General features: G+C 39.4%; 1 protein-coding gene across 1 annotated transcript in view; it reads right to left on the bottom strand.

The window, feature by feature from the left end:
- Positions 1-23,425, bottom strand: part of lcp1 (lymphocyte cytosolic protein 1 (L-plastin)) — a 51,971-nt gene extending 28,546 nt beyond the window's left edge. The window contains exons 1-15 of the mRNA XM_088083802.1: positions 23,281-23,425; positions 17,048-17,129; positions 16,284-16,432; positions 15,345-15,468; positions 14,722-14,854; positions 13,485-13,566; positions 12,406-12,571; positions 11,589-11,731; positions 10,601-10,696; positions 9,558-9,753; positions 8,614-8,692; positions 8,102-8,216; positions 7,593-7,726; positions 7,231-7,351; positions 6,087-6,211 (exon numbers count right to left, since the gene is read on the bottom strand). Coding sequence (XP_087939928.1) covers positions 6,087-6,211; positions 7,231-7,351; positions 7,593-7,726; positions 8,102-8,216; positions 8,614-8,692; positions 9,558-9,753; positions 10,601-10,696; positions 11,589-11,731; positions 12,406-12,571; positions 13,485-13,566; positions 14,722-14,854; positions 15,345-15,468; positions 16,284-16,432; positions 17,048-17,114 — 1,730 coding nt within the window. The 5' untranslated portion in view covers positions 17,115-17,129; positions 23,281-23,425. The remainder of the gene's footprint in view (positions 1-6,086; positions 6,212-7,230; positions 7,352-7,592; positions 7,727-8,101; positions 8,217-8,613; positions 8,693-9,557; positions 9,754-10,600; positions 10,697-11,588; positions 11,732-12,405; positions 12,572-13,484; positions 13,567-14,721; positions 14,855-15,344; positions 15,469-16,283; positions 16,433-17,047; positions 17,130-23,280) is intronic.
- Positions 23,426-24,211: the final 786 nt, after the last annotated feature.

The raw sequence follows: 24,211 nt of genomic DNA, 5'->3' as shown, positions 1-24,211 counted from the left end.
GGCTATAGTATGGCAAAAACGTCAAAAAATGGCATGCTAAAAAAACTGCTGAAAACTGTTTAAAACTGCAGTAAATAGCGTGTTCAGACACGCCATAGCACAGAAAGTTTCAAAAAAAGCCAAAAACAATTGAATTTGGCATGTCGAAGAAATGACCCAAGAAGCAAGGCTATAGTATGGCAAAAACGTCAAAAAATGGCATGTCCCAAAAACTGCTGAAAACTGTTTAAAACTGCAGTAAATAGCGTGTTTAGACATGCCATAGCATAGAAAGTTTCAAAAACAGCCAAAAACAATAAAATTTGGCATGTCGAAAAATTACCCAAGAAGCAAGGCTATAGTATGGCAAAAACGTCAAAAAATGGCATGTCCCAAAAACTGCTGAAAACTGTTTAAAACTGCAGTAAATAGCGTGTTTAGACATGCCATAGCATAGAAAGTTTCAAAAACAGCCAAAAACAATAAAATTTGGCATGTCGAAAAAACTACCCAAGAAGCAAGGCTATAGTATGGCAAAAACGTCAAAAAATTGCATGTCCCAAAAACTTCTGAAAACAATTTAAAACTGCAGTAAACAGCGTTTCTAGATACGCCATGGCATAGAAAGTTTCAAAAAACTGCCAAAAACAGTAAAACATGGCATGTCGAAAAAATGACTCAAAAAGCAAGGCTATAGTATGGCAAAAACGTCAAAAAATGGCATGTTTCAAAAACTCCTGAAAACAGTTTAAAACAGCAGTAAATAGCGTTTCTAGACACGCCATAGCATGGAAAGTCTCAAAAACGGCCAAAAACAATAAAATATTTCATGTTGAAAAAATGACTCAAAAAGCAAGGCTATAGTATGGCAAAAACGTCAAAAAATGGCATGTTTCAAAAACTGTTGAAAACAATGTAAAACTACATTAAATAGTGTGCTGAGACACGCCATAGCGTAGAAAGATTCCAAAATGGCCAAAAACAATAAAATATTTCATGTTGAAAAAATGACTCAAAAAGCAAGGCTATAGTATGGCAAAAACGTCAAAAAATGGCATGTTTCAAAAACTCCTGAAAACAGTTTAAAACTGCAGTAAATAGTGTTTCTAGAAACGCCATAGCGTCGAAAGTTTCCAAAACGGCCAAAAACAATAAAATATGGCATGTCAAAAAAATGACACAAAAAGCAAGGCTATAGTATGGCAAAAACGTCAAAAAATGGCATGTTTCAAAAACTCCTGAAAACAGTTTAAAACAGCAGTAAATAGCGTTTCTAGACACGCCATAGCATGGAAAGTCTCAAAAACGGCCAAAAACAATAAAATATGGCATGTCAAAAAAATGTCCCAAAAAGCAAGGCTATAGTATGGCAAAAACGTCAAAAAATTGCATGTCCCAAAAACTTCTGAAAACAATTTAAAACTGCAGTAAATAGACTTTCTAGACACGCCATAGCAAAGAAAGTTTCAAAAAACTGCCAAAAACAGTAAAATATGGCATGTCGAAAAAATGACTCAAAAAGCAAGGCTATAGTATGGCAAAAACGTCAAAAAATGGCATGTTCCAAAAACTGTTGAAAAGAGTGTAAAACTACATTAAATAGCGTGTTGAGACACGCCATAGCATAGAAAGTTTCCAAAACGGCCAAAAAACATAAAATATGGCATGTAGAAAAAAATGACTCAAAAAGCAAGGCTATAGTATGGCAAAAACGTCAAAAAATGGCACGTTTCAAAAACTCCTGAAAACAGTTTAAAACAGCAGTAAATAGTGTTTCTAGACACGCCATAGCATGGAAAGTCTCAAAAACGGCCAAAAACAATAAAATATTTCATGTCGAAAAAATGACTCAAAAAGCAAGGCTATAGTATGGCAAAAACGTCAAAAAATGGCATGTTTCAAAAACTCCTGAAAACAGTTTAAAACAGCAGTAAATAGCGTTTCTAGACACGCCATAGCATGGAAAGTCTCAAAAACGGCCAAAAAACATAAAATATGGCATGTCAAAAAAATGACTCAAAAAGCAAGGCTATAGTATGGCAAAAACGTCAAAAAATGGCATGTCCCAAAAACTTCTGAAAACAATTTAAAACTGCAGTAAATAGACTTTCTAGACACGCCATAGCAAAGAAAGTTTCAAAAAACTGCCAAAAACAATTAAATATTTCATGTCGAAAAAATGACTCAAAAAGCAAGGCTATAGTATGGCAAAAACGTCAAAAAATGGCATGTTTCAAAAACTCCTGAAAACAGTTTAAAACAGCAGTAAATAGCGTTTCTAGACACGCCATAGCATGGAAAGTCTCAAAAACAGCCAAAAAACATAAAATATGGCATGTCAAAAAAATGACTCAAAAAGCAAGGCTATAGTATGGCAAAAACGTCAAAAAATGGCATGTTTCAAAAACTCCTGAAAACAGTTTAAAACAGCAGTAAATAGCGTTTCTAGACACGCCATAGCATGGAAAGTCACAAAAACGGCCAAAAAACATAAAATATGGCATGTCAAAAAAATGACTCAAAAAGCAAGGCAAAAGTATGGCAAAAACGTCAAAAAATGGCATGTTTCAAAAACTCCTGAAAACAGTTTAAAACAGCAGTAAATAGCGTTTCTAGACACGCCATAGCATAGAAAGTTTTAAAAAACTGCCAAAAACAATAAAATATTTAATGTCGAAAAAATGACCCAAAAAGCAAGGCTATAGTATGGCAAAAATGGCAAAAATTGACATATCACAAAAATCCCTGAAAACAATTTGAAGCTGCAGTAAATAGCGTTTCTAGACACGCCATAGCATAGAAAGTCTCAAAAACTGCCAAAAACAGTAAAATATGGCATGTCGAAAAAATGACTCAAAAAGCAAGGCTATAGTATGGCAAAAACGTCAAAAAATGGCATGTTTCAAAAACTCCTGAAAACAGTTTAAAACTGCAGTAAATAGCGTTTCTAGACACGCCATAGCATAGAAAGTTTCAAAAATGGCCAAAAACAATAAAATATGGCATGTCAAAAAATGACCCTAGAAGCAAAGCTATAGTATGGCAAAAACGTCAAAAAATGGCATGTTCCAAAAACTGTTAAAGACAGTGTAAAACTACATTAAATAGCGTGTTGAGACATGTCATGGCATAGAAAGTTTCAAAAACGGCCAAAAACAATAAAATATGGCATGTCGAAAAAATGACCCAAAAAGCAAGGCTATAGTATGGCAAAAACGTCAAAAAATGACATATCTCAAAAACTGTTGAAAACAATGTAAAACTACATTAAATATAATGCTGAGACACGCCATGGCATAGAAAGTTTCAAAAGCGACCAAAAACAATGAAATATGGCATGTCGAAAACATGACCCAAAAAGCAAGGCTATAGTATGGCAAAAACGTCAAAAAATAACATATCTCAAAAACTGTTGAAAACAATGTAAAACTACATTAAATAGTGTGTTGAGACACGCCATAGCATAGAAAGTTTCCAAAACGGCCAAAAACAATAAAATATGGCATGTCGAAAAAATGACCCTAGAAGCAAGGCTATAGTATGGCAAAAACGTCAAAAAATGGCATGTCCCAAAAACTGCTGAAAACAGTTTACAACTCCAGTATTTACCGTGTCTAGAAACGCCATAGCATAGAAAGTTGCAAAAACGAATGAAAACACCTAAATGTAGAGTGTTTAAAATATGACCCAAAAAGCGGCCCGATCCGGCGGGGGTAGGACCCAAAAAGCAAGGCTATAGTATGGCAAAAAAGTCAAAAAATGACATATGACAAAAACCCCTGAAAACATTTTAAAACTGCAGTAAATAGCGTTTCTAGACACGCCATAGCATAGAAAGTTTCAAAAATGGCCAAAAACAATAAAATATGGCATGTCTAAAAAATGACACAAAAAGCAAGGCTATAGTATGGCAAAAACGTCTAAAAAGGACATATTACAAAAACTGTTGAAAACAGTGTAAAACTACATTAAATAGCGTGTTGAGACACGCCATAGCATAGAAAGATTCAAAAAACTGCCAAAAACAATAAAATATTTCATGTCAAAAAATTGACCCAAAAAGCAAGGCTATAGTATGGCAAAAATGTCAAAAAATAACATCTCCCGAAAAAGGCTAAAAAACTGCATTAAAAAGCGTGTTGAGACAAGCCATAGCATAGAATGATGCAAAAAGTGCAATAAACATCATAATGTGGAATGTTAAAAAAAATTACCAAAAAAGCAAGACCACAATAATGCGAAAAATGTCAAAAAATGCCATTCATCCATCCAGACTTTCCTCTCCCCGGCCACTTCATCCAGCTCTTCCTGGGGAATCCCGAGGCGTTCCCAGGCCAGCTGAGAGACAAAGTCTCTCCAGCATGTCCTGGGTCTTCCCTGGGGCCTCCTACCAGTGGGACGTGTCCTGAAGACCTCACTAGGGAGGCATCCTAATTAGATGCCCGAGCCACCTCATCTGGATCTTCTCAATGCGGAGGAGCAGCGGCTCTACTCCGAGCTCCTCCCGGATGACTGAGCATTTCACCATTTCTCGAAGGGAGAGCCCAGCCGCCCTACGGAGGAAGCTCATTTCGCCTGCTTGTTCCTGCGATCTTGTTCTTTCGGTCACTACCCAAAGCTCGTGACCATAGGTGAGGGTAGGAACGAAGATCGACCAGTAAATCGAGTGCGCATCACTGCAGACGCTGCACTGATCCACCTCTCGATCTCCTGCTCCATCCTTCCCTCACTCGTGAACAAGACCCCGAGTTACTTAAACTCGTCCACTTGGGGCAGGATCTCCTCCCCAATCCGGAGGGGGCACTGCACCCTTTTCCAGCTGAAAACCATGACCTTGGATTCGGAGGTGCTGATTCACATCCCGGCCACTTCACACTTGGCTGTGAACCGATCCAGTGAGAGCTGAAGGTCACGGCGCGATGAAGCCAATAGGACCACATCATCTGCAACAAGCAGCGACCCCATCCTGAGGTCACCAAACCGGACCCCCTCAACACCCTGGCTGCACCTAGAAATTCTGTCCATAAAAGTTATGAACAGAATCAGTGACAAAGGGCAGCCCTGGCGGAGTCCAACCCTCACTGGAAACAAGTCCGACTTACTGCCGGCAATGTGGACCAAGCTCCGGCACTGGTCGTACAGGGAACGGACAGCCCGTATCAGGGGGTCTGATACTCCATACTCCCGGAAAACCCCCCACAGGACTCCCCGAGGGACATGGTCGAATGCCTTCTCCAAGTCCACAAAGCACATGTGGACTGGTTGGGCAAACTCCCATGCACCCTCAAGGATCCTGCCAAGGGTCCAGAGCTGGTCCACAGTTCCACGACCAGGACGAAAACCGCATTGCTCCTTCTGGATCCAAGGTTTGACTATCCGGGCGGACCCTCATCTCCAGTACCCCTGAATAGACCTTACCAGGGAGACTGAAGAGTGTGATCCCCCTATAGTTGGAACACACCCTCCGGTCCCTCTTCTTAAAAAGAGGGACCACCACCCCAATCTGCTAGTCCAGAGGCACTGTCCCCGATGTCCACGCAATGTTGCAGAGTCGTGTCAACCACGACAGCCCCACAACATCCAGGGCCTTAAGGAACTCTGGGCGGACCTCATCCACCCCTGGGGCCCTGCCAGCAAGGAGCTTTTTGACCACCTTGGCAACCTCAGCCCACCCACCCCCGAGTCCCCAGGCCCTGCTTCCTCACCGGAAGGCGTGTCGGTGGGATTGAGGAGGTCTTCGAAGTATTCCTAACTTGTGAATTTCTTGGCATTTTATTTCATAAATTTATATTCATAAAATGTTTCATGTTTTAATTGCACAGTATACACATAGGCAGGGTGTATATAGTGTTTTATTCTCTTCTCTATTAAATTTTAATAGTGTTTTTGATAACACAACATGTCTCGGATTAGATGGTTTCACGTGAAATACCACTTACTATATACTATGACCTTTTTTTGAAAAAGTTTATGACGTACTGTACTGTGACATTTTTGCAAAGTTTGCACTCTGACCAGGTTTTCTCTGGCCCTCTCTGTGTGTGGCTCTCTTTAGTTCTCCAAGAGGTCAATTTTGTGAAATAATTACCAAATAAATGTGTTCTTACTTTGCGTTGTTGAGCTTCTCTTCTTCAGTCAGGTCTTCTGTCTTCAGCAGGTCGTATCTGATGGATCCCGGCTGGATGGCATCGATCAGGTCCAGAACCGGCATACTGCTGCTGATCGATCCGTCCTACACACACAAAAATACTGCTTACAGTCAAACTGCTCCTTAAAGCAAAAAGTACACATTTATTGGGACTTCATTAAGATGTGGTGGGCATTCTTTTTGCCTGTATGACCTAAAACATGATATAAATACTTAAAAAAATTCAGGTCATAATTGAACATCTGATCTAATACATAGGATATTTTTTCCTGGCAGTTTTTAAAAATATAGTGGTTTATAAAACCTTCAAACTTCTGTATTTGGTTTTGTACACGGCTTCAGTTGTGGACAGTTTATTGACACCATATTACATCATTTCTAGGCAACAAAATCCTTAAAACATTACAAAACATTTTGCAAATTCTTACATTTTGGAGCCAGGACTTTGGCACAGAAAAAAGCGCTTAACTAAAAAAGAAAACACTGAAAAATCCCAAATAATGTGAGCTTATAATTAACAACAAAATGATTGTAAAATATATCTGTAAAACACATTTTAATGACAAATTTTCATGACTGAAGTTAATGCTTCCGTGACTTTGAGGCAAATTTTGAAGACCATACAGTCTCTGAAATGACTACTGATTTTCACACTTTTAGCTATTAGAAAAAATCAATAAATAAAAAACAAATTGGTGATTTTTAAAGAAAACATTTAGGCAATTTTCCTTTTTTAGAAATTTGAGGTTTAGTAGCCATTTTTACTTTTAAAAATATTGGCCTTCTTCTTTTTCATTAAATTTTTTTGGCGATTCAAAAAAAAAAAGTTAATATTTCAAGCAAAAATAAATGAGGCTTTTTTTTCTTCTTTTCTTCTTTTTTTTGGCAATATTTAAAGGAAAAGGCTATGTTTTCTTTAAAAATCAACGAAAAATGACAATTTATAAGCAGGAAACTGTAAAAACAGGAATTATCGTTTGATTTTCACATTTCCAACTGTCCTTGAACACATCATGTTTTATTCTATTAAACTTCAGGGTATGTTTAGTTTTCCAAAAGTTTTCCAGGGCCTAGATATTGCCTGAATGAAGAACGAATGTTACCTTGAAGCTGGAGATGGTGGGTTTTCCGGCCTGTGTGAGCGTGTCGTTCACCCAGGACACAATGGTGTCGTCGTTCACTTTCTGCCCATCGCCGAGGTCCTCCAGGATGTTCAGGGTGTATCTGAGGAAACAGACAGCAGCCGGGGGACGGGTTTCAAAATAAAAGCTTCTTCAGATGCCTTCCAAGGTCTCTTTAATTCACGGTTTTTAAAGACGTGCAGATACTTCTGAAACTGAGCTCCAAATCTGACTCTCGGTATATAAATTTTTGGCAGAGTATTCCTTTAAAGGAGTTTTTTTGGACAATGAAGCAGAGCAATTACTCTCTTTACCTCTCCGAAAATACAAAGACGTGTTGTTACCTCCTCATGAGCTGCCAGAGCAGAGCGAGGGTGAGGGTTCGATTCCCTGCGTTCAGGTCCTGACCTGCGATTCCCACCAGAGAGAATTTGGCCTTCGTCTTTCCCAGCTCGACGGCGTAGTTACAGTTCTCCAGCTGGAACAGACAGGAAGTTCAGATATTTGAATGTGTTTTTACCGGAGGGGGTCTGTGACACCCACAAACGTAATAAACCCAAAAGGTGAAACAAATCTGCAGGCTTAAGGTAATTATCCCACAAACGTCATAAATTTCCCACAAACGTAATAGCAGTCACCAACTATCGGATCGGATCAGACCGCCAAGGCCCCCGCCTTCGACCGACGCCCAGCTCACATCGCACCCGACCCCTTTGGCCCCTCCTACAGGTGCTGAGCATCAACTATAATCTCTCTGAGGGAAACATCAGCTCCTGCAGTCTGTCTGTACTTTGTTAATTCACATTCTTCCTATTAAATAAATAAATTAAATTAATTAATGTTTCAGTCGTACTTTCTTCATGTTGCTGCCCAGTTTGGGGTAGGGGGGCTTGTTGACTTTGTCCCAGTCCACCGGCACCTTAATCTTCTCGTACAACTGGAAGATCACCAGAGCGTCGTCGATGTCTCTGTAACACACACACACACACACACACACACAGAGTTTACATCACATGACCCTTCTGCAGCTCTATTTTGGCAGTTTTTTACACAAAAACATTTTTGTCAAAATTTGGAGACAACATTTTGACAATTTTTGTCCTTTAAATTTTTGGTGGATTTTTCAGGAAAACATTCTGCCTTTTTTTTCCTTGAATCTTTTTAAGAAAAAAAAGAAAAAGAAAAACATGTCCTCCAAACCCTCGGCTGTGGATCCGGAGGGCATTTTTTCTTCAAAAATCACCAAATCACATGAGCTGTCCTGCAGCGCCACCATCAGGACAATTATTAAACTCCATCTGCTTTTGAAGATATGAAATGTGAAGCAGATTTAAAAACAGGGAGGAAGAAGAAGAAGAGCGTTACGCGTAGAGGTGGTTGACCCGAGGATTGACCCCCAGAGAGTTCATCCAGTTCCTGAAGGTCCGCTCCTCCCTCGTCTCACCTGAAACATCAACAGGAAGTTTTCTTTGTTTTAATTTTATTTTAAAAATATCTCTTTTACAAGAGAGAGTAGGCCACTGATTTAATAAAGATCAGAGATCCCTGTGTGCAGCTGAGATCTGTTTTTTCCACTGACGGATGAATCTGAACAGTTTATGAATTTAAAAAAAAAGCAGATTTGTTGTGTTCGTTGTTTGACAGGAAACTACTTTCATTTTGTTTCTGCTTGTTTCGTAACATAAAATCAGATACAGATTTGAAACATACGGATGATGCTCAAAGATTAAGGTGGTTATTGTCGTATGAAGTATTTAGATGAGCTCGTTATCTGGATGAAGCATGAGAGATGAGAAAAAAAGCTCTTAATCAACATAAACTGCAGATTTGGATTTTTTTAATGATTTTTTTGCTAGAACATTGGTAATTTATATATATTTCTCTCACATTTATTTAATGTATGTTTTTTTTGCTGGTATCTGTAAAAACCTGAAGATAACACTTGCTTTGTATTGTGTTGTAATCTCAAATGGGATGCGATAAAAAAAATAAATAAATAAAAACGAACTGCAAGCGTACAAAATCATGAGATAAAACAACATTAAAATACAAAATAGGACATAATGCACAAAAATTCACAACGCTGTTTTAACACAGTGACCCCTCGTTAAAAAGACGACACACACACATTCCTTCATCAATACTTTTTGACAACTTTTATGGAGTTATTTCAAAAATGAATAAAGATATAACAGGAAAAAAGGCTGTTCTGTTTGTTCTTGTTCCATCAGACCCTGACCTTTGACCTTCACACGGACACTTAAACAGTGACGGAGGCGAGTGGAGAGAGAGGACAAAGTCTGATTTACCTTCGATGGCGCTCCAGTCGATGTCCTGGTTCTCGGGTTTCTTCAGAGCCGGGTACTTGTTGAACAGATTGGCAACGAAAGCCAGGTTCAGTTTTGGGTTTCCGCGGACGACGTCTGTCGGCATGACGAACTGTCTGCAGCCGAGCCGGTCGGCCTGATCCAGCATGAGCTCGGCTCGCTTCAGGTCCTCCTTCTCCTGCAGAGAGACCACGAGGACGACGTCTCAGCTTCAGGTCAGTCCACACGTCTCATCAGAACGCTTTAAATGAACGCTGAACTTTATTTCTGTGACACACACTTAATGTTTGTCTCAGAGCGTCGACGAAACGAATTTATTGGCTACGTTTCTGTGAGTTTGATACACTTTTATAATACAATATTTCAACTGACCTGATGAGATCATTAATTAAACTCAATAATTATATCTCCATATCAATAATAATAATAATATATGACTTTATAACATAATAAAATTCTTACTATTGTAAATTATTATTTTATATATTTATTATTATTATTTATTAATAATATTATAATTTCAATATTAATATCATGACAGCAGTGACATGGAAAGACTAATAGACTATAACGCTATTATTTAAAATATACAGTTATTAGAATTTGCTTTTGTTTGTTTTTAGAAAAAAAAATAAATTTAAATTTTTTTTTTTACATTTACTTGCGGGTAAATTAATTGTTATGTAAATCTGACCATAAAAATATCATATTTAGTATATTTGACTAAGTATTTGTTGGATTAATCATGAAAAAGTATTGAAAGTATTTTATGTGTTTTCTCTCGTCATGTTTCAGCTCCACACGAGAGACATCGTGACATTTACTCAAACTAAAGAATATTCCAGGTGTTCGGTTTTCTGCGTTAAATCCAGATTTCCCTAAAATGTGGTTATTTCTGGAAGCTCTGGCAACTCAGAGAAAATGTCAAACAGAGAGCTTCAGTTTTGGGAGAATGTTTTGGCTGCATCAGTTTATACGGCGCGTCGGCCGGCGACGTGAGCGCCGGCGACGTGCGAGTGTCTCACCCGCAGTCCTGATATGTCGATGGCGATCGGGGGGACGCCCTCCTCGTCTCCTTTGGGGGCCACCTGGTTCAGCAGGTTGTAGTACGCCTTTGAGTCCTGAAAAACACACACAAAAAAAGTTTGGAAACGACTGCAGATTCAAGAGATCTGACCTCAAACAGAAGAAATAAAAACGTATTTAACCCCTTAGGGCCCGCCTCAATATCACACACACTCGTATCGCTGTTTTTTAACCAACATCAGTCCTAATCATAATTACCCACAGTGCACCTGTCCTGGTGTGTGTCCTGCAGCAGAGATGAGCTGCACCTCTTTGAATTCATGATTTTAGGACATTTTAGCAATTTTAAGACATTTTTTTAGATTTTATCATTTTGAGATGTTTCAAGGACTTCATGACATTTCTAGGATTTTAGGACATTTCTCAGATTTTAAGGTTATTTCTAGAGCTTTAGGACATTTCTAGGACTTTTTGTAGGATTTCAAGACATTGCTAGGATTCTGGATTTAGGATTCTGTGTCCTCTGTGGGGGTGTGGGGGATCCTCCTCTGGCTCTTTTTTTGATCAACAAGCTCTATTTTGATGCTGTTTTATGTCTCTGACACCTTATGGAGACTAAAAGGACAAAAACTTTTCACAGTGTGAATCACTTTATTTTTTTTTAATGATTTAGAAAATGTTTGGGGGGCCACCCGGCAGCCTGTCAGGGGCCAGATTTGAGCATGTAGTTGAGTATCACTGCTTCGTATTAACTGACAGTTGATGAGGTTTGTGAGCGTGCTCTCTGTCTGTCTCTGCCTTGAGTCAGAGGTTTAGAAACTGTTTATAGTTTCAATTTTTATGTGTTTGAATTTATTTGCATTGAATCATGTTTCTGTTTATGAGGCAGAGTGATCACATGACTCAGAGCATTTATTTCAGTCTGTGATGATTCACTCTGTGTTTGTGTGTGTGTGTGTGTGTGTGTGTGTGTGTGCGTGCACTCACCTTGATGTCGGAGCTGAAGTTGTTGATTTTGGTGCAGCCGGCCTCCTCCAGGTGATAGTTGGCCCAACGCAGCAGCAGCTCCTCGGGGGAAAGTTTCATCAGATCCTCCAGACTCTCTCCGTCACGCAGCAGAGCCACCAGAGCTGCACACGCACGCACGCACGCACACACACACACACACAAACACACACACGCACGCACACACACACAGACACACACACGCGCACACACAAACACACAGACACATACAAACACACAGACACACACACGCACGCACACACAAACACACAGACACACACACGCACGCACACACAAACACACAGACACACACGCACGCACACATATTCAAACCAATATGAGGATCTGCACTTTGAGAACTAAACTTCTGTGTGAGAACGAGACGAGACGAGACGGCGTTTCGTCTCTTTGTGCTTCAGTTCTGGTTTTCAGCTTCTCGTGCGACTTTTCTCTTTAGACTGTAAACAGCAAAGTTGGAGGTTTGTCGAATTAAAAGTACTTTCTGAGAAGTAATACTACCACTGAATATGTACTTAGTAATGCTGAAGATGGATGTGAAAAGACCAAAAATATGCTAAGTATGTAAACTCACTGTGAACATTTCCTCTGTGTCGTGTTTTTAATGTTATATTTATGTTAAATAAAAGTTAAAAAAAAGATAAAAAATAAATAATAATCTCTGCACAAAAGCATCGACGTGACAAAATGTTGAACTGTCATGTCATGATGAGAGCTGCTGATGCTCTCACACACACACACACACACACACACACACACACACACACACACACGGACTGACCTTCGTTCTTGCTCAGCTCGATGTCGGCGAACAGTCCGATCTTGATGACCTGCCACAGCAGACCGAGGACCAGGTGCTGCCTGCCCTCCTTCAGGTCCTCGGCTCCGATGTTCACCACGTGGCAGCCGATGGCCGACGCCGAGTTCAGAGCCAGATTCAGGTTCTCCTGTCGGACGCAACGACACGAGGCAGGATGTAAACACAAAGAGCCGTGCATCGCTGCGGCGGCTGCCTGCTCCGCCTCACGGTCCGATTCACCTGATATTTGTCTTCACGATGTTACAGAACAAACACGGCGCAAAGTTCAGCTGAATCTGCCCTTTTTTTTGGGTCCGATTGTAATTATCTGTGACAAAAAATACCGGCAGTTCCCAAACATCATGGACGAAGTTTCACAGCTTCAACCCCTTTTTAGCTAATAAATGGTGTCATTTTGGCATTTTTTTTTAAAGAAAACATGCCTTTTAAAAAAGATTTTAGAAAAGATTGCCTAAAATTTTAAGTTAAGAAACGTCACAAAATAAAAAGTAAAATTGCCAAAAACTGTTAATGAAAACAGGCAATCCAAACCCGCTTTCCTAAAAGAAGAGAAAGAATAAATGGAGAGAAAAGAAAAAAAATCATCCCAAATTTTAAGTTTTGTACAAAATAGCAAAAAAACAAAAAAAATCAAATTCTGTTTTCCTAAACAAAAAAAATCACCCAAATCTAAAGTTCGGTTTAAAAATCGCCAAAATAGTTAAAGAAAAACAAAAAAACACGCTTCTCAAACCCGCTGGCTCGCGGGTTTGTTTTCTTCACCAAAGCCAAAATGAAAACTCACGTCCCTCCTCAGTGCGTATGTTGTTTTTAACACAGCCCCGCCCCCCTCATAAATAACAGACAGTCCCTAACCACAGAGGGAGGCCGGCGGGCGACAAGGAGCGCGCTCAGAACGCCGAGTCCGGTTAAATAACTCGACTTCCTGTCCAATTTTCTGAGCGTGTTTGTGCGACTCAGATTTCAGAGGGACGAACACGTTTACGGGATTTTACAGTCCAGTTTTTGTGGCTCTGACGTCACGTGACTTCCTGTCTCACCTGGATGGTGAACGGCGTGAGCTTCTTCTTGTTGATGGTCCTCTCGTCGATGGTGTCGGGGACAGAAAGGTTGATCATCTTACTAACGACAGAGAACATTTAACTGTTAGGACGCGTTCACACGGTGAAGCACAGCTTTACAGGAACACTCTGACATTTTGGGAATCACACGTCGTCTCTTTGTCTCCGAGAGTCACGCGTTCACACCGACTCGCACGTCTGCTCACGCTCTTCATTAACCCTTTAAAACCTGAGCAAACTGGCTTGATTTCTTTCATGAAAAAAACACAACAAGCAACAAGAGAAGTGACTGAAAATTAGCAAGAAATTTGTAGAAAGTAAAAGAAAATTACACTGAGAAAAAGAATAAAATAAAATAAATTAAAATAAAGTTAAAAACACAGACTTGACCTTGAAAAAATCCTTTAAAAACTTATAATAATAATGTGACATAATTTTACAAATGTAATTATGATAATTATAGTTTTTTTCCGTGCTGTTTGCCATGGTAATTTTTCTTTAGCTCTCTTTAAAAAAAATCTAAATCCGCTCATTTCTTGCAATTTGAAAGAGATGTATTACTAAGTTGCTCATTGCCTTTTTTCATGTTTGAAAGAAATCACACCAATTTACTCGAATTCAAAGGCTGAAATACTCGCTCCAGGTTTCTTAAATGTCTTGTTTTGTTCAACAAAAATTGGCTAATTCAAAAATATTAAATCGACTGTAAAGTCAGACCAAAGAGAGCCTAAAACATCGAACATTCGCATTTAAAATGACGGCAAGAGACAAAATTAGAAAAAAACAAACAGATTTTCACCGAGCTCAAACGGACTGTCATGGAAAAAAATGTCAAACTTTTCCATGATTTTTCAAGAATTCGCCGCACAGACGGCTTTCACGTGGACATGAATAACCTGTTTATGAGGTTGATTCTGGTTATTCTCATATTCAGAATTTGGAGTTTACGCCAGCACAGAGAAATCGGGTTTTTCTGTAAAGACGTCTTTTTTCTTTCAGAGTCCGTGAGCAGATTCTGGTTTCTCTTCAGCAGAATCTGCCGTTTACAGGCTCAAACTCAGAAATGAAACAGCGAATTCGTGTCCGCGTAAACACAAAGATTGTGTCTGCAGCACTTGCCGGCCTGGTTACAGTTTTCCAGGTTTTCCATGACCGTGGGAATGACCGTTTCCAAAATGTCAAACTGTTTCTCTACTGAGACGTGTAACTCTGGTACCAGAGGACGATGCCGTCTCCCATGGCGGTGAACAGGTCGTTGCTGTTGGGGTCCATCGGCAGGACGTGTTTACAGTCGGCATCCTTCTCCAGAGCTTTGTTGATCCAGTTCACAAAGGCCACCTTCTCCTCCTCTGCAGGCGGAGAAACCTCACGTCAGATCACACAGACGAAAATAAGATAAAAAAAAAAAAAATGTTCAAAAAACAAATTAAAAACGTTTTTTTTTTTTTAATCGGCAAAAAGTATTTAAGAAACAAAAAAACGACTAAATGTATTCCTGAAAAACCTTTTGAAGAAAAAGTCTCTTTTTTTTATTTAAAAGAAAACATGCTGTCCAAACCGGCAACATGCTGTCTTTAAAAAATTGTGAAAACAAAAAAATAGAAAAAAAAGAAAAGAAAAAAAATATCTAAGGAAAAAGGGAAAATGTTTTTTGTTAAAAACTGCCATAAATTTTAAAGAAATTTTCCAAAAATTCACTAAAAGTGTTTAAAGAAAAAAGGAATCACTATAAGTATTTTAGAAACAAACAAAAAAAATGCCAAAATGCATTCCTTAAAAATCACCAACGCTTTGAAACGTGGACTCATCAGACGCCGAATATGAAGGAAACGGTTTTACCGGAGTACGAGTGCTGAGTGCCCGACTGCTCTGAGGTTCCCGCCACGTTACAGATTCCCTCCTTCTTATTGATCGCCTTCCTGAAGGTCTTCGCCACCTCGCTGCTCTTCAGTCCGTGGACCACCTGGAGGAACAAACGAGACAGAAAGTGTCATCTTCTCATGTCAAAGACGGTTTTAAAAAAATGGGGGACGGGCGCCTGGTGGCTCAGTGGACAGAGCGGCGCCCCATGTACAGAGGTTATATCCTCGCCACAGCGGCCGCGGGTTCGATTCCGGCCTCGACCCTTTGCTGCACGTCGCCCCCTCTCTCTCTTTCTCCCCCTTTCACGCTTAAACTGTCCATTACAGGTTAGAAAAGCCCAGAAAACCCCCCCCCCCAAAAAAAACAGTTGGGAGAGTAATGCAAATATGTTTTAATTATCAGGTTTTTTTTGGATTATTTTTAATCCCTGCTATTTTTAATGATTTTTAAAAAAAATTATTGTTGTATTTTTAAGTCCTGCAAAACTGTTTTTTGTTCTTTTTCATTTTATTGACTTTATATTTTTTAAATTTCATTGTTGCAATTTTTTTGTCCTGCAAAATGGCATTTTTTGTTAATTGTTTTTGATTATTGACTTTCTTTATTTTTAATATTTTTACTGTTGTAACTTTTTGTCTTGTACTACATATTCAATGATTTTCAGCATTTTATTGTTGCAAGTTATAGTTTTGCAACATTTTATTTATGGTTGTTTCTTTAATTTTATTGACTTCGTATTTATTGATTTTTAACATTTTATTCATTTGTTCGTAGTTTATTTTTTTGTGTGTGTTTTTATATACTGTCGATCTTTCAGTAGATTTCTGAGTTACGTCAGAAAGTCTTTTAATTTGGAGGAAACAGCTTCATCCTGCCTGTGTATGAGTCCATGTGACCTTTGACCTGCAGGCTCACCTGAGTGAACTCGTCAAAGGTGAGCTGGTCGCTGGTCTGGGTCAGCTCCTGGACGATCTCTCGGACCTTGTAGCCCGGCAGCGCCAAGTTAGCGGCTTTGAAAAGCTCCGTCAGCTCGTCTTTACTGATGAAGCCGTTGTTGTCCACATCTGGAGGACAGAGGGGTCAGAGGTCACACACGGGGGACAGAGGACAAAACCTTCACGCCACTTTCATACAGGACACCTGCAGTGTGGAGCTTAAGTGAATACACTGAGCACAACTTTTAACCCTTTCAGACCTGGAGATTTCAGAAAATATCAAAATGTTTTCTGGAAATTTCACCAAAAGTTTAAAAAAAAAAACCACACAATAGCCAAAATGTCTCCTTTCAAATCACCAATTAACAATTTTAAAACAACTGAAAAGAAAACCTTTTCTTTAAAAATCACCAAAAAATGTAAGAAAAACAAATCACACAATATGTTCAAAGAATTTTTTTAAATATTTAAAAAAAAAATCAAAATGTATTCAAAATGTATGACCTGCACAATCTGCTTCTATGTTGTTGTTTTGCTGTTTTGATTTTAATTGTGCAAATAAATGATGAAGAAAAAAAAAAGGATTTGCTCATTTCATTTGTGTTTTACACAAAGTCACAACTTCTTTGGAATTGTAATAGTATAAACTGGTGAAAATCAGAAATGTTTTTTGAATGTTTCTGCTGCTCTGCTCTCAGGTTGAATCAAAAACAAAAGAGGAAATGACATCGTTGGCTCTCTTACCAATTTTGGCAAAAGCTTCTCGGAGTTCCTCCAGCTCCTCGGCAGAGATCGGCGTTGTGGCGGCCATATTTGGAACCTGAAACTGACACAGAACACAAAAACATCCTTAAATGTAAAGTCAGAGCCTGCAGGACGCGCTGGCTGCAGGACGCGCTGGCCGCAGGACGCGCTGGCCGCAGGGACGCGCTGGCCGCAGGGACGCGCTGGCCGCAGGGACGCGCTGGTCAGGGACGCAGCTGGTCGCAGGGACGCCGCTGGCCGCAGGGACGCCTGGCAGAGGGACGCTGGCCGCAGGGACGCGCTGGCTAGATTTTGTTTGCTGACAGATTTTATTTAAAGCTAATAAACTTCTGCCTGCAGCTTCATGTTTGGTGTTTTCATCTCCACAAGACGGCAAAAATGTTGGACTCTTCCTTTAAAGCTCATAAAGAGACGATCAGAGGTTTAAAAACTGTTTATAGTTTTAATTTTGTACATTATGTGTTTTAATTGAACTGCATTTAATCGTGTTTCACCGATGAGGAAGAGTGAAGCGATTCAGAGGAGTAAGTGATCTCATGACGCGCCGGCATTTTATTTCAGTCTGTGATGATTCACTCTGTGTGTGTGTGTGTGTGTGTGTGTGTTAGTGTGTGTGTGTGTGTGTGTGTGTGTTAGTGTGTGTGTGTGTGTGTGTGTGTGTTAGTGTGTGTGTGTGTGTGTGTGTGTGCAGATCCTTTTTTGGTGGTGTCGGCGTTAAATGTGAAGATGGAGGAGGACGTTAAAAAAAGGCTGGTTGTTTGTTTTCCACTTTAAACCACAAAGAAAAGGACTGACTTTAACTCTGCAGACGAGCGGTCGACTTCCTGACGGTGACACGTGACGAGAGGACACACACCCTGTGAAGTCATTCAGACATTCTTACATCACACACGTAACATACTGACAGGTCTGTGCTGCTCATTCAATTTTTTTGTCTTTTAGAAATTTTGTTTGGCCAGAAACAAAATTTCACCTAAATCCAGTTTTTCTTTCAAAAGAAATATTTAAATAAAACCACGATCTTTCCCAAACTGGAAAAAGTGCCTTCGTTGCTTAAAACTCTAAAACTCTTCACACAGAACTCAGGACGTGAACGTCGGTCCTGCGGTTTCTTCAGCCTCCGTCCATCTCACACACCTCTGCACCACAAACAAAACGCTTTCTTCTCTGGAAAATCGTCACTGAACATTAACCAGCCGGCAGATGTTAAAAACGAATTCATCATTTCTTACAACAAATATTTGGTAAAATAAATTTGCTGTATAAAAACAATAGTTATGGGACAGGTCGAGGGAAATTTGTAATATTACAAATTCTAAATTTAGACAGAAATATTTTCAGTTTCAGTGTAAATGCAGATCAGGTCTAAACATCATTTATCAGTCTCATTAACTACAAATAATCGGTATTGACCCTGAAAAACACGATATTGGTCGACCCCTAAAACAAGAGTGAAAATCTTGTTGTCCTCTAAGACATAATCTACAGTTGAAAAATAACTCGGAATAAATCATAATATATGTAGCAACAAAAAATCACAATGATATTGTATCCTGACTGAAATATTGTGATAATATCGTGTCGTTAATTAAAGTATCGTGATTATTTTCTTTAGTGACGAAGGTATCGTGGAGCCTTTGGTGATTCCCTAATTTCTCGATGTCTTTATCACATTTGCATCGCTCTCCAACCGACTGAAAGATCATTGAACTCAAACATGTTCATTCTCAACTGATTCAGACAGCAAGAAGCTTTACCGAAGAACAAACAACCGCAGCGGAAAAAACAGCGGTAAATATCACTGTTTAACCCTTAAGGCCCCGCTTTAATATCCCACACACATCGCTCAAAATGTGCTTTTCAAAGTAAAGCTCTAAAAAATATTATACATTAATTGTATTTCCTATTTTCACAACTTTATTTTTTAACCAGCATCAGTCCTAATCATAAATATCAAATACTCAGTAATTTTCAGAATTTAAACCCTTTAAATGCCAGGTTTTTGTCTCGATGCCACTATGTTTTCAGATGGAAAAAAACACAAAAATGACTGATGTTGAGTCTCCTCCTCCTCAGTGTGTGAGCGTAGCTGCTGACAGTCTGGGATCTGTCAGTGTGTGAGTGTAGCTGCTGACAGTCTGGGATATGTCAGTGTGTGAGTGTAGCTGCTGACAGTCTGGGATATGTCAGTGTGTGAGTGTAGCTGCTGACAGTTTGGGATATGTCAGTGTGTGAGCGTAGCTGCTGACAGTCTGGGATATGTCAGTGTGTGAGCGTAGCTGCTGACAGTCTGGGATATGTCAGTGTGTGAGGTAGCTGCTGACAGTCTGGGATATGTCAGTGTGTGAGGTAGCTGCTGACAGTCTGGGATATGTCAGTGTGTGAGCGTAGCTGCTGACAGTCTGGGATATGTCAGTGTGTGAGGTAGCTGCTGACAGTCTGGGATATGTCAGTGTGTGAGTGTAGCTGCTGACAGTCTGGGATATGTCAGTGATCAGCAGCTACATTGACTGTGACAGGTCACCTAGTGGAAATAGCATGTATTTCCTCCAAATGCCAAATATGGTCAAAATGACCTCATCAGGTGGAAAATAGTCAAAATGACAAATTCAGAGTCAAATAAAATCCAAGAAGGGAACAGAGTGAAACGTCGATGTGTTACTGAGCAGATTAAACGTTTTATTTTGTCAAACACGTGCAGCTGCAGACACTGACGATAAGATCACATCGATCCCATCAGCTCAACTGAGAAACCGAAACCAAAGACATTTTTGGAAACTTTGCCAAAAAACATATACAAAAACAGATTCTTTTTTTTCTGTCAACCATCAAATCGTTGCACTTTTATTTGAAACTGAATCGAATGAAATGACTGAACCTCATCGTCCATTTGCCACCTGCACTGAAATCTGACGCATTTCTGTTGTTTCCTCCTTTGAAATTCAGTGAACTGTTGCAGCAGCTCGTCGGCTGAGAGGACGGAGGATTTATCACAAGTCGACAGCTTCCTGCTCAGCTCGGCCTTCGCTGTCGGATCCTTGCTGATAAAATGTATCTGATTTCAGACGTCTCATCGGAAATGTTTTCATGCATCAGACTGCAGATCAAACTACAGCAGCTGAGAGGATTTCATGTGTGCAAATGGCTTTTAAGAGATATTTGGTGTTTTTGCAGCTTCGCAGTGTAAATGTGGCGCCGGCTGTCTGCAGAGTGGAGCCGCTGTTTTCTGCCGGCGCTGCAGACGCAGAACTGAAATAAACGCGGCAGCAGTTTGAAACTCGTCTTCAGTTTGAGCTCTTTGTAGTGAAATGACTCAGTGTGACATTTAAACCGCTGCACTTCTACTTTATTTCTCAACTTCCTTCATTAACTCTTTTCAGCAGCAGGTATTATTTAAATGACTTCAGAATTAATATCAATGTTTCTGCTGTTTTAGTGACTATTTACATATCAGACACATCAAACATCGCAGCGAAAGGTGATTATATACGTGGTTCTGTGCAGAGGGAGGCTTTTATATGGTTATTCGGTTCTCACAGGAACTTTATTTAATCTAAATTTAAGAAGCGTTTCTGCATCTTAGGGCAAGTGAGATTTAAGCCTTTATAAAACTTTTTCACGACACTTGGAAAGAGTTTCAACAGTAGCCAAAAACATGTTCCCAGGTTGAATATTTAAGGTTAGGGGGAATTTTATTCCATTTTTCAAGTAATTATTGTACATAAAGCGTGTTTATTTGGTGATGTTAATGCAAGAGGCATTCTGTAAATTATTATTAATATTGTATTTTTTAATGTTACCCAATTATTTGGGGCTCTTTTTTTTAAAAAAAAAAAAGAATGTCAGAAAAAAAAGAAAAGATTAACCCTTTAGGGCCCAATTTAATATCACACACACTCGTATCACTCTGCACACAAAATGCAGTTTTTAAAAACAAGCTATGAAAAAATATCATACATTAATATTATTTATTTATTTATTTATTTAACCAACATCGATCCTAATCATAAATATCAAGTATGTATTAATTTTCAGAATTTAACCCTTTAAATATCAGGTTTTTAGCATTTAAAGGCCAAAAACCTGATATTTTAGACTCACTGTCGGAGCTGAGCTGGAAACTCACAGATAAAACTAAAATAAACAGTTTTACCGACATGTATGCCGGATGCATGAACACAGACAAAATTATCAAAAAATGACAAGCACCTAAAATGCACCAAACAGTCTTCAAGGGGTTAATAAAAAAATCTCACCTCCAATGTGAAAGCATCAGAAACTTTCAGTCAGAGGAGCTCGACTCATTTTAACTTTTAGACTGTTGAATGACTTTTCGGGAAGTGAAGGCGTTTTTTCGGCTCATTGATGAGCCGCAGACAGTTTCTTTCCTTTTAGCTGCATCTGTTTTGTTCTTTAATGGATTCATGGTTGCAGCTCTATAAACAATTAAATGATTATCTGTTTTACAAATTCATCAGAAAAGACAAAAACAGCCGTTTGTTCTTGTTTCTCAAACTTGCTGCTTTTTTCTAGTATTGTTGTTTTTTTAATCACTATAAACTGGATATGACTGAGTTATAAAAATAACACTTTTGAAGTCGACTTGGGAAAATTTTAGATTTACATTTTTACATTTTTGGTACATTTTAAACACACACTGGTTAATTAATTAAAAAAAGAAACTGTCGCACACAGCATGCCAGCTTTTACTGGGAACAAACCTCCAAAATCATACGCAGCTACAACGAAACAGGAAGTCTTCTGTTGGAAATGCAACTTGCAAAATAAAATGTAAAGTTTTCTGTTTAAAAAAACAGATTCTCCTTTGATCTGATTTCACAAAAAATATTCACTAACTGATGAACTGTTTCATACGCTGGGTAAAAATTAAAAATACAAAAAAATAGTTGGTTTCAGCGTTTCTCAAGTTCTCAAATGTGAGAATATGCTTTTTTTCCCTTTCTTTTTTAAATCACTTTAAGATGAATATCTTTGAGGTTCATACAAAAAATGGGACACAAAATGGGGGGGGGGGGGTTGTTGGGACAAAATTTTTATTTTTCATATATTCATATATTTTTTTGTTTGGTTGTTTTTTACACTCACTTTATTTGGTTTATTTGCTACTTTTCAGATTATTTTCTTGTATTTTTTTACTAATGTGTTGCTGTTTTTCGGACATGTCTTGTTAAGTTGCTCTCTGTCTTCTCCTCATGTTTTCATCAAACCACAGTTGCTCTGGTTTCAAAGGGTTAAGTATTATAGATGACTTATCGACAGTAGTAACTATAACCTGCAGCTGTCAGATTAATGTGGAGGGAAAAGGTTCATATTTCTGTCTGAAGTGTGTGAAGCTGAAGCATCAAGTACCAGAAAGTATAAAACTGTTTACAACGTTTGATTTCTTAAAGAAACAACGTTTGAATGACGAAGCAGAAAACTGCACCTGAGTGCAGTATTTGAGTAAATGTACTTGATTACTTTGCACCTCTGCAATCAAAATGAGACAATTAAACAGGAGTGTGTGTGAGCAGCGTGGTGTGTGTGTGTGTGTGTGTGTGTGTGTGTGTGTGTGTGTGAGCAGCGTGGCGTGTGTGTGTGTGTGTGTGTGTGTGAGCGTGCAGCAGATTTGCATGTGCAGAGCCTCATCAGCCTCACACGTGTCTCACTTTTCTGAACTAAATCTAAGAAATAAAGAAGAACCTGAGGATGCTCAGCGAGCTGAGCTGTTGGCGGAGGGATTTTTCTGCAGTTGAAGTGAAGCTAACCACAAACTTCCTCCTCGGCTCGCTGCACTGGTTTAACTTCTGCTTCCTCCCCCTGAAGGCCTCACTCTGCCTCCAACTGCTGGCTGCAGTTTCAGCTCTTTAAAACGCTTTGAAACTGTTTCTGTGTCAAACGTGCAAAGATATCAAAACGTAGGCGATGCAGGTTGAAATTTTAGCTGCTGCTGTGGTCTTTGTTTAAGAATTTGGACTATTTGTGCGCACAAACCTGGAGCGCAGAGACGGACGGCCGAGGTCCGCGTTATGAAAATACATTCACTTGCAAAATCATGGGATTACAGACTCGCGGCTTCCTCCTCTGATCTCTTCTGCCTTTGCAAACACACTGAATCGAACAGAAATCTTTTCTAGAGTCTTTGAACGCACCGTGAGGCCTTCAGGAGCACCTGCGTGGACGCGAGGCCGTCTGATGTCGTGTGCAGTTACCTGAGAGGTGAGGCGAGGCGGCTGCTGGGTCTCTGCTGCGTCTGGCTGCTGTGCTGCTCACTGCTTGACAGGCAGTGCACTGAGTCACCGCCGACAACGCGTCTATTCAAATCTACGAGGAAGGAAGTGACATGCAACACTTCAGAAACAGGAATCAAAGGCGTTTTGTCTTTATATGGCGATGCACGCTGAAGGAGAGTCAAGGTGACCCCCAGTGCGGGATTCTGGGTGTTAGAGACCAGTTTTACATTTTCAGAGCGCCAGAGGACAATCTAGAAAAGTTCATTTTTAGTGTCTCATCATAAACAAGGCAGAGACAGACAGAGAGCACGCTCACAAACCTCATCAACTGTCAGTTAATACGAAGCAGTGATACTCAACTTACGGCCCGCGGCTCAAATCTGGCCCCTGACAGGCTGCCGGGTGGCCCCCCAAACATTTTCTAAATCATTAAAAAAAAATAAAGTGATTCACACTGTGAATAGTTTTTGTCCTTTTGGTCTCCATAAGGTGTCAGAGACATAAAACAGCATCAAAATAGAGCTTGTTGATCAAAAAAAGAGCCAGAGGAGGATCCCCCACACCCCCGACAGAGCTGAGACACTGATGACACTGAAGTCCGAAAATCCTAGAAACAACCTTAAAATCCTAGAAATGTTCAAAAATAAAAAAAAATCCTAAAACCCTACAAACATCCAAAAATCCTAGAAATGTCCTAAAATATTTTTAAAAAGTCCTAAAACCCTAGAAATATCCAAAAAATCATGAAGCGTCGCAAATCCAAGAAATGACAAAAAATCATGAAATGTACTAAAAATCCTAAAAAATGTACAAGATTTTAGACACATCCTATAATCCTGGAAATGTCCTAAAATCTTTGTGACATCACAAAATCCTAGAAATGTCCTAAACTTGTCTTTAAACTCAAAAA

This window comes from Plectropomus leopardus, chromosome 10 (assembly GCF_026936395.1).
Source record: "Plectropomus leopardus strain MGB_pleo_1.0 chromosome 10, ASM2693639v1, whole genome shotgun sequence".
Taxonomy (NCBI): Eukaryota; Metazoa; Chordata; class Actinopteri; order Perciformes; family Serranidae; genus Plectropomus; species Plectropomus leopardus.
Note: the sequence above shows the minus strand (reverse complement) of the source record. Positions and strands in the feature narration are given on the sequence as shown.